Source organism: Grammomys surdaster, unplaced genomic scaffold, assembly GCF_004785775.1.
Source record: "Grammomys surdaster isolate TR1022 unplaced genomic scaffold, NIH_TR_1.0 126385, whole genome shotgun sequence".
In the NCBI taxonomy this organism is placed as follows: Eukaryota; Metazoa; Chordata; class Mammalia; order Rodentia; family Muridae; genus Grammomys; species Grammomys surdaster.
Window position 1 is genome coordinate 1 of NW_021621180.1, and position 8,799 is coordinate 8,799.

The 8,799-nt window shown below is 38.5% G+C and overlaps 1 protein-coding gene across 1 annotated transcript; it reads left to right on the top strand.

The window, feature by feature from the left end:
* The first annotated feature begins 4,327 nt into the window (after positions 1–4,327).
* Positions 4,328–8,578, top strand: LOC114614426 (PRAME family member 12-like). Its single transcript, XM_028760053.1, has 4 exons — positions 4,328–4,617; positions 6,356–6,813; positions 6,976–7,102; positions 7,987–8,578. Exons 1-4 carry the CDS (start codon positions 4,328–4,330, stop codon positions 8,576–8,578), a joined length of 1,467 nt encoding a protein of 488 aa, XP_028615886.1.
* Positions 8,579–8,799: the final 221 nt, after the last annotated feature.

The following is an 8,799-nucleotide window of genomic DNA, read 5'->3' on the forward strand; positions in this document are numbered from 1 at the left end:
AGCATAAGCCATTGGTGTTCTGTTCAGGAGCTTAACTCCTGTATTCGAGGCTCTTTCTCACTTTCTCTTCTATTAGTTTCAGTGTATCTGTTTTTTTGTGAAGGCCCTTTATTCACCTGGACTTGAACTTTTTACAAGGATATAAGAGTGAATGGATTTGCTTTCTTCTACATTCAAACATCCAGTTGAACCAGTACCATCAGTTGAAAATGCTGTCCTTTTTCCACTGGATGGTTTTACCTCCTTGTCAAAGATCAAGTGACCATAGGGTTCATTTCTGGGTATTTAATTCTATTCCATTGATCCTCCTTCCTGTCTCTGTACCAATACCATACAGTTTTTATCACTATTGCTCTGTAGTACAGCTTGAGGTCAGGGATGGTGATTCCCTCAGAATGTCTTTTTTTGTTTGTTTGTTTGTTTTTGAGACAGGGTTTCTCTGTGTAGCCCTGGCTCTCCTGGAACTCACTCTGTAGACCAGACTGGCCTCGAACTCAGAAGTCTGCCTGCCTCTGCCTCCCAAATGCTGGGATTAAAGACATGAGCCACCACTGCCTGGCTCAGAATGTCTTTTATTGTTCAGAATAGTTTACATTATCCTGGGTTTTTTGTTATGCCAAATGAATTTGCAAATTGCTCTTCCTTTCTCTATAAAGAATTAAGTTGGAATTTTGATAGGGATTGCATTAAATCTTAGATTGCTTTCCACAAGATGGCCAATTTTACTATATCAATCCTGCCAATCAATTTGCATGGGAGATCTTTCCATCTTCTGAGGTCTTTAATTTCTTTCTTCAGAGACGTGAAGTTATTGTCATACTGATTTTCACTTGCTTACTTGCTTGGTTAGATTCACATCAATGTAATTTATATTATTTGTGACTAATGTGAAGGGTATCCTTTCACTAATTTCTTTCTCAGCTTGTTTATCCTTCCAGTAGAGGAAGGCTACTTATTTGTTTGAGTTGATTTTATATCCAGCCAGGGTTCAGAGGTTGTTTATCATGTTTAGGAGTTCTCTCTTCGGTGCTATGGGGTCATGTAAGTATACTATCATATCATCTGCAAATAGTGATATTTTGACTTCTTCCTTACCTATTTGTATCCCTTTGACTTCTTTTTGTTCTCTAATTGCTCTGGCTAGGATTTCCATTAGTATTTTGAATAAATAGGGAGAGAGTGGGCAGCCTAGTCTAGTCCCTGATTTTAAGGAGATTTCTTCAAGTTTCTCTTCATTTAGTTTAATGTTGGCGACTGGCTTGCTATATACTGCTTTTACTATATTTAGGCATGGCCTTTGAATTCCTGACCTTTCAAAGACTTTTACCATGAATGGGTGTTGAATTTTGTCAAATGCTTTCTCAGCATCTAGTGAGATGATCATTTGGGATTTTTTTCCATTTGAATTTGTTTATATAATGGATTACATTGGTGAATTACTGTATACTGAACCATCCCTGCATTCCTGTGAAGAAGCCTACTTGATCATGATGGATGATTGCTTTGATGTGTTCTTGGATTCAGTTTGTGAGAATTTTATTGAGTATGTTTGCATCGATATTCATAAGGGAGATTGATCTGAAGATTTCTTTGTTGTGTCTTTGTGTGGTTTAGACATGAGCATTATTGTAGCTCCATAGTACAAATTGGGTACTGTTCCTTCTGATTCTATTATCTGGAAGAGTTTAAAGAGAATTGGTATTGGATCATTGTTGAAGGTTTGATAGAATTCAGCATGAAAACCATCTGGCCCTGTGCTTTTTTGGTGAGGAGACTTTTAATGACTGCTGTAACTTCTTTAGGGGTTATGGGACTGTTTAGATTCTTTATCTGCTCCTTGTTTAACTGTGATACCTGGTATCTGTCTAGAAAATTGTCCATTTCATCCAGATATCTTGTTTTGTTGGGTACAGGCTTTTTTAGTAGGATCTGATGATTTTTTGAGTTTCCTCAGTTTCTGTTGTCATGTCTTCCTTTTCAGTTCAGATTTTATTAATTTGGACACTGTCTCTGCCCTCTGGTTAGTCTGGCTAAGGGTTTATCTATGTTGTTGGTTTTTCTCAAAGAAACAGGTCCTGATTTCATTGACATTTTTGTGTAGTTCCTTTTGTTTCTACTTGGTGATTTCAGACCTGAGTTTGAATATTTCCTGTCATCTATTCCTCTAGAGTACATTTGCTTCCTTTTCTTCTAGAGCTTTCAGGTGAAGTTGCTAGTGTATGCTCTCTCCAGTTTCTTTTTGTAGGCACTTAGAGCTATGAATTTCCTCTTAGTACTACTTTCATTGTGTCCCATAACTTTTGGTCTGAGCCTTAATTTTCATTAAATTCTAAAATGTCTCTAATTTCTTTATTTCTTCCTGGATCAAGTCATCATTGAGTAGATCATTGTTCAGTTTCTGCATGCATGTGGGCTTTTCATTGTTTTTGTTATTATTGAAGACCAGCCTTATTCCATGGTGATCTGATAGGATGTAAGGTGTTATTTCAATCTCTCTGTATCTGTTGAGGCCTGTTTTGTGACCAAGTATATGTTCTATTTTGGAGATGGTACCATGTGGTGCTGAGTAAATAGTATATTTTGTTTTCAGATGAAATGTTCTATACTTATTCCATGGTGATCTGATAGGATATAAGGTGTTATTTAAATCTCTCTGTATCTGTTGAGTCCTGTTTTGTGACCAAGTATATGGTCTATTTTGGAGATGGTACCATGTGGTGCTGAGTAAATGGTATATTCTTTTGTTTTAAGATGAAATGTTCTATACTTATCTGTTAAAATCATTTGGTTCATAATTTCTATTAGTTTCACTGTATCTCTGTTTATTTTCTGTTTCCAAGATCTGGCCATTGCAGAGAGTATGGTTTTGAAATCCTCCACTATTATTGTGTGAGGTGCAATGTGTGCTTTGAGCTTTAGTAAGGTTTCATTTATGAATGTGTCTGCCCTAGCATTTGCCATATAGATGTTCAGCATTGAGAGTTCATCTTAGTAAATTTTTCTTTTGATGTGTACGAAGTGTCCTTCCTTATCTTTTTTGATAACTTTTATTTGAAAGTCCATTTTTTTTCAATATTAGAATGGCTACTCAAGGTTATTTCTTGGGACTATTTGTTTAGAAAATTGTTTTCCAAAATTTTACTCTGTGGTAGTGTCTGTCTTTGTCTAAAGTATGTTTCCCTTATGCAGCAAAATTCTGGTCCTGTTTTCATATCCATTCTGTTAGTCTATGTCTTTTTATTGGGAAATTGAGACTATTGATGTTAAGAAATATTAAGAAAAAATGATTGTTGCTTCCTGTTCTTTTTGTTATTAGAAGTGCAATTATGTTTTTGTAGCTATCTTCTTTTGGATTGTAGGAAGATTACTTTCTTGCTTTTTCTAGTTTGTAGTTTTTCTCTTTGTGTTGTAGTTTTTCATCAATTATCCTTTGTAAGGCTGGATTTGTGGACAGATATTGTACAAATTTGGTTTTGTTATGGAATAGCTTGGTTTCTACATCTATAGTGATTGAGAGTTTTGCAGCGTATAGAAGTCTGGGCTGGCATTTTTGTTCTCTCATGGTCTGTATTATATCAGTCCAGGTACTTCTGGGTTTTATAGTCTCTGGTGAGAAGTCTGGTGTAATTCTGATAGGTCTATCTTACTTGTTCTTTTTGCCTTATTGCTTTTAGTATATTTTCTTAGTTTTGTGCATTTGATGTTTTGATTGTTATGTGTTAGGAGGAATTTCTTTTTTGTTCTAGCCTATTTGAAGTTCTGTAGGTTTCTTGTAAGTTCTTGGACATCTCTTTCTTTAAGACAGGCAAGTTTTCTGCTATAATTTTGTTGAAGATATTTACGAGACCTTTAAGTTGGGAATCTTCACTCTGATCTATACCTGTTATCCTTTGGTTTGTTCTTCTCATTGTGTCCTGGATTTCCTGGATGTTTTGTTAGGAGTTTTTTGCATTTTGCATTTTGCATTTTCTTTGACAGTTGTGTCAATGTTTACTATGGTATTTTCTGCACCTGAGATTCTCTCTTCTCTTTTATTCTGTTGATGATACTTGTGTCTATGACTCCTGATTTCTTTCCTAGGTTTTGTATCTCCAGGGTAGCCTCCCCTTGAGATTTCTTTAGTGGTTGAACTTGAATTTTTAGATCCTGAATGGTTTTGTTTAATTTCCTTGCCTGTTTTGTTGTGTTTTCTTTCTCCATTATTGGGAGAGCATAGGCTCTGGCCTTCTGATTCCTGCAATGTGTGAGAAATGGTGATATCCAAAATGTAGCCTGAAATTATGTCTCCTAAATCCTTCTCCAGGTTCCTTCTGACTGATTATCTATTATGACGAGCACCTACAACCCTACCACACTCGAGCAGCTGGCACTGGATGCGCTGCTGAGGAATGATGCCATAGACTTCTCTGATCTGGAAAACCTGCCCCCTATGCTCTTCCCACTGCTCTTCATAGAGGCATTCAAAAGGAGACGCACAAAGATATTGAAGGCAACGGTGGCAGCCTGGCCCTTTTTCTACCTCCCTGTGGGACCATTACTGAAAACTGGTGACGTGGAGATGATGCAAGTTGTGCTGGATGGCATAGATATACTGATGAACCAGAATGTTTGTCCTAGGTAGGCCAGGCCTAAGAAGGCTATAGGGGAATAGGGTTAGTGGTAAGACACACATGAGGGCAGAAAGACTGTGCTCAAACAGGACAGAGGCTAATGATGTCATTAACACGGGGATTTGTGGACATACTATTCAAGTTGAAAGCTGATCTAAATGAAACTCATAGTGGACATCTCAGAGTACAAGTATCCCTAGTAGGATCATTCTTTCACTGGCTTTCCTACAGACACTAGATATGGAAGAGACAAAAGTCAAGAGCAACTGAATGGAGGGGAGTGGGTCATGATGTGTCAGGAGCCATAATGGGACAAGCTAATAATTAGCAGGTGATCATTCTTAAATCTCTTGTCTTGGATTACTATGTAATCTGGGACAAGTGGTCTCTTATTCACCAAGGCTGTAAGGGACATATTTTAGGAAAGATTTCTGCTATTAATATGCTTTTCCTATTATTCGTATTAAACATATCCAACAATCACTAAGCAATAGCACACCCCTTTGGAGCAGACATCTGCAGATCCACGCAGATGTAATATCTTGTGCTGATTCTATATAGACAAATAGATGACTTCTTAAGTCTTATTGGTGATCCTATAAGAATTCATAAAACTAAATCAATGATTATTATAAGCTTTTTTATAATAGGACTGCTATTAGGTCCTTTTCTGATTGTCCAAACTGCAATGAGAACTCTGCCAGTCTCTCACGAGTCACCAGTTAATTGCTCTTAGATAGTAACCAGACTTTCTCCTACTTAGAGCACATTCCAAGTGGTTGTAAAACAATTAACCAAAGGTCACTAATAGGGAACTCACAATTTAGTATAGGTGCTAGGACAGAAGATATAATATTGCCTGGGTTTATCTATACAAAACTTCACTAATTTCTTAGTTATAGTTTTAAACATTCGTTGAACCTGTGGAGCTAGACAGGTGATGGATGTTTAGCCAGATAATGACTCCTAATGGATATGCATGTAATTATTCTCTGTTGTAAACTTCTAGTTCAATTTATGATTTGATTTTTGGTGTGAACTTGTGATGAACTTTGTAACACGTGATCATATATTCTGAAAGATATGTAAGTGCTGAAGACAAAGACAAAGAAAGTAGTAGTAGTAGTAGCAGTATTAGTAGTTGTAGTTGTCAGCCCTTCCTTTCCTTTTCCCCTGCCTAGAATTTTTCCTTATTAGAATTTTTTTCTTTTCCTCACTTAGGACCTTTCTGCTTGTCCCTTTACATAGCTTTCATAGGAAACGTTTTACACTTAGTAATAAACTCTATAGTAACTTTTCTAAGTGTCTTTTTCTTTCTGCAACCTCAGAGTAGCAAGCATAAGTTAGAGGCCAGCAGTTCCTGTTGAGACAGAACAAAGGCCACATTGCCTAATCTTCTGCTGTTAGGCTGTAGGTGTTAATAACCTAATCCTGCAATCTTTTACCCTCAGAAGAAGTTTTTAGGACTTTTTAGAACTCATCATCAGCATTTCAGTACAGGTCAGAGAGCCAGAAAGCCCTGAGACCCTCAGATTTAAAGCTATCACCAGAGTCCTGTTCTATACCCCTGCCACTACCCTCTCTGGGCCAGTAGGCTCCTGGCACAGATGCAGATCATGCAGTGTCCTTGCCTGCCTGGTATGAAGTGTTATTTTGGAGCTGATGTTAGACAAGTGGGATTCAAACTGATTCCATATTGGTTCCTGTTTTAAATTATGAATCTTTACCCTTTTCCATAACAGAAGGAGGAAGCTACAAGTGTTGGACTTGAGAGATGTGCATCAGGATTTCTGGAATGCATGGGCTGGAAGAGAAGATGGAGTTTGTTCACCAGATATTTTGACAAAGAAGCAAGGTTCAGAGAGTCTTCCTACTCATGCACTGACTCAGGGATTGCAGGTGGTCACTAACCTGTTCCTCTTTTGCTCTTTGGAAGAAGACCAAAAATTCTTACTCCAGTGGGCCCAGAAGAGCAGTGACTCTTTGCAACTAGTCTGTCTGAAGATGAAGATTTTTTGCTTGCCCCTGGAGATTGTCAAGGAAGTCTTGAACGTTTTCCAGCCAATCTATATTGAGGAATTGGAAATATACACACCCGAGGTCCTGTCTTTCATAGGATTTTTTTCACCTTCCCTTGGCCAGATGAGAAATATTATCAAATTCAATCTACATCAAATCCACTTCCAATATAACACTCTGGAATTTTACATGGAGGGGGTTGCCAACTATTCAACGTATATTAAGAAAACGGAAATATGCACATATGACCTCCTGCATTATGTATGTTTCCATCCACATTACCTTGACAGGATTAGAGAAATCAAATTCTACTTACATAAAATCCACTCTCGATATAATGTTGTGGATAGAGTAACAAATGTAAAGAAGTGTTCTGCAAAATTTTTTTCTCAGTTCTCCAAACTCAAACATCTCCAGAGTCTCTATTTGAATGGTGCCCACTTTTCCTATGACAACATGAAAATTTTATTCGGGTAAGGAAGGATGGTGAGCTGTTTGTGTTCTGGCAGAAAAACTTTCCTTTTACTTGGAGCATTAGTGAGCACTTGAGGTGTGTCAGTTACAAAGGGTGTTACAATGACAGACTCATTACAGTATCAAAGTGTGGACTGTTTGTTTCTTAACTGAACTCACATGGTTCACTTCCTACTCCTTTAGCTGAGTCTGAGCTAGGGTAGGGGATATTGAGATAGCAGCCTTGCAGACATGTCCATTGTATGGGTCAGATGCAGTAAGTGTGCTTTGCATATTCCTCTTTGGGATCCAGGCAAAAATAATGGAAGGAATCAGGACAGAGCAGAGAGCCCTGAGCCAGAGAGGCTCCACACTTGCCCTATAGAAAGATACATGTGTACAGGAACCAGTTTGTTCCTCTACTGAGTTGGTCAGCCTCTAATTCTCCCTAAATGGAAGGATGGTTTGAACACAAGTTGGGACTAAGTAGATGAGAAATTTGTGACACTGGGATGAGGGTCATCAGAGTTAGAACACTGAAATCAAGGATACTGACTGTGAAGAAAGCAGGGACAAGGATAGACTCTGCAGAAAACAGGCCAAGATGTTGCCAGAACCTTCCTCTGCTAGTCCTTTCTAGGAATGCTCTTCTGGCGTGATGAGGCAAGCTCTAGTTCTTTGACAGAGTGAGTATGGAGAGTTGCAAACCTGTGGTCTCAGTCCACCCCACGTGATTGTAGTATGCCTCAGTAGACAATGCTATGAGCAGACACTACCATGCTGTGTCCCCAGGTTGGATGTTCGACAGAAGCATAGATTGACTCTACATATGTGGCTTTTCTGTCAATCTTACTAATTTCCTCCAACAACATGAGCCAGAAACAATTTCTTGTTCTTACTCTAGATGCCTGAAGACCCCCTTGGAGTCCTTGTCTATGTCTTTCTGCCAACTCTCAAAATCAGACCTGAAACGCATGACAAAGTGTCAGAGCCTCTATCAACTGAAAGAACTGCACTTCAATACTGTAGTGTTTTCCGAGTCATGTTTTAAGAGTCTCCGATTTCTCATAAAGAGTGTATCTGAAACTCTGCAGAGCCTACAGTTCGAGCACTGCAGGATGAAGTCACAGCTCAAAGTCCTCTTGCCAGCCCTGAGCCAGTGCTCACAGCTCAACAGTATTAATTTCTACAATAACAACTTCTCAAGTGCTGTACTGAAGGACCTTTTGCAATGCACAGCCAATCTAAGCAACTTGATAGTAGAGGTATACCCTGCTCCAAAAGAGTGCTATGATCCCCTGGGTAATGTTGTGATGAACAGTTTTTCTCAACTGTGTCCTGAGCTGGTACAAACACTCATTGCCAAAAGGCAGCCCACGAAAATCATGTTTGCTACAACCATCTGCCCTCGTTGTTGTCTGTGCTGTATCTATGTTATGGAGGACATGGTCTTGAATACCATCCCTTGCCTTTGTTGGGAGTTAATAGCGATTTGATTCTGGATGCTGAGAAATGAAATCTGAAGAAGTACATTCACCACAGAGTCCCTGAATTCATAGCTTTAGATATAATGAAATCAAAATGGTATTCAGTGGATTGAGGCCTCAGTGATTTAATATGAAGGACAATAGGATAGTAGGAACAGGTGTCTTGTGGAATCAGAAAGACAGTTCTGAATGTCTAAATATGCCTCCATCAGAACAGGATCCACACTACC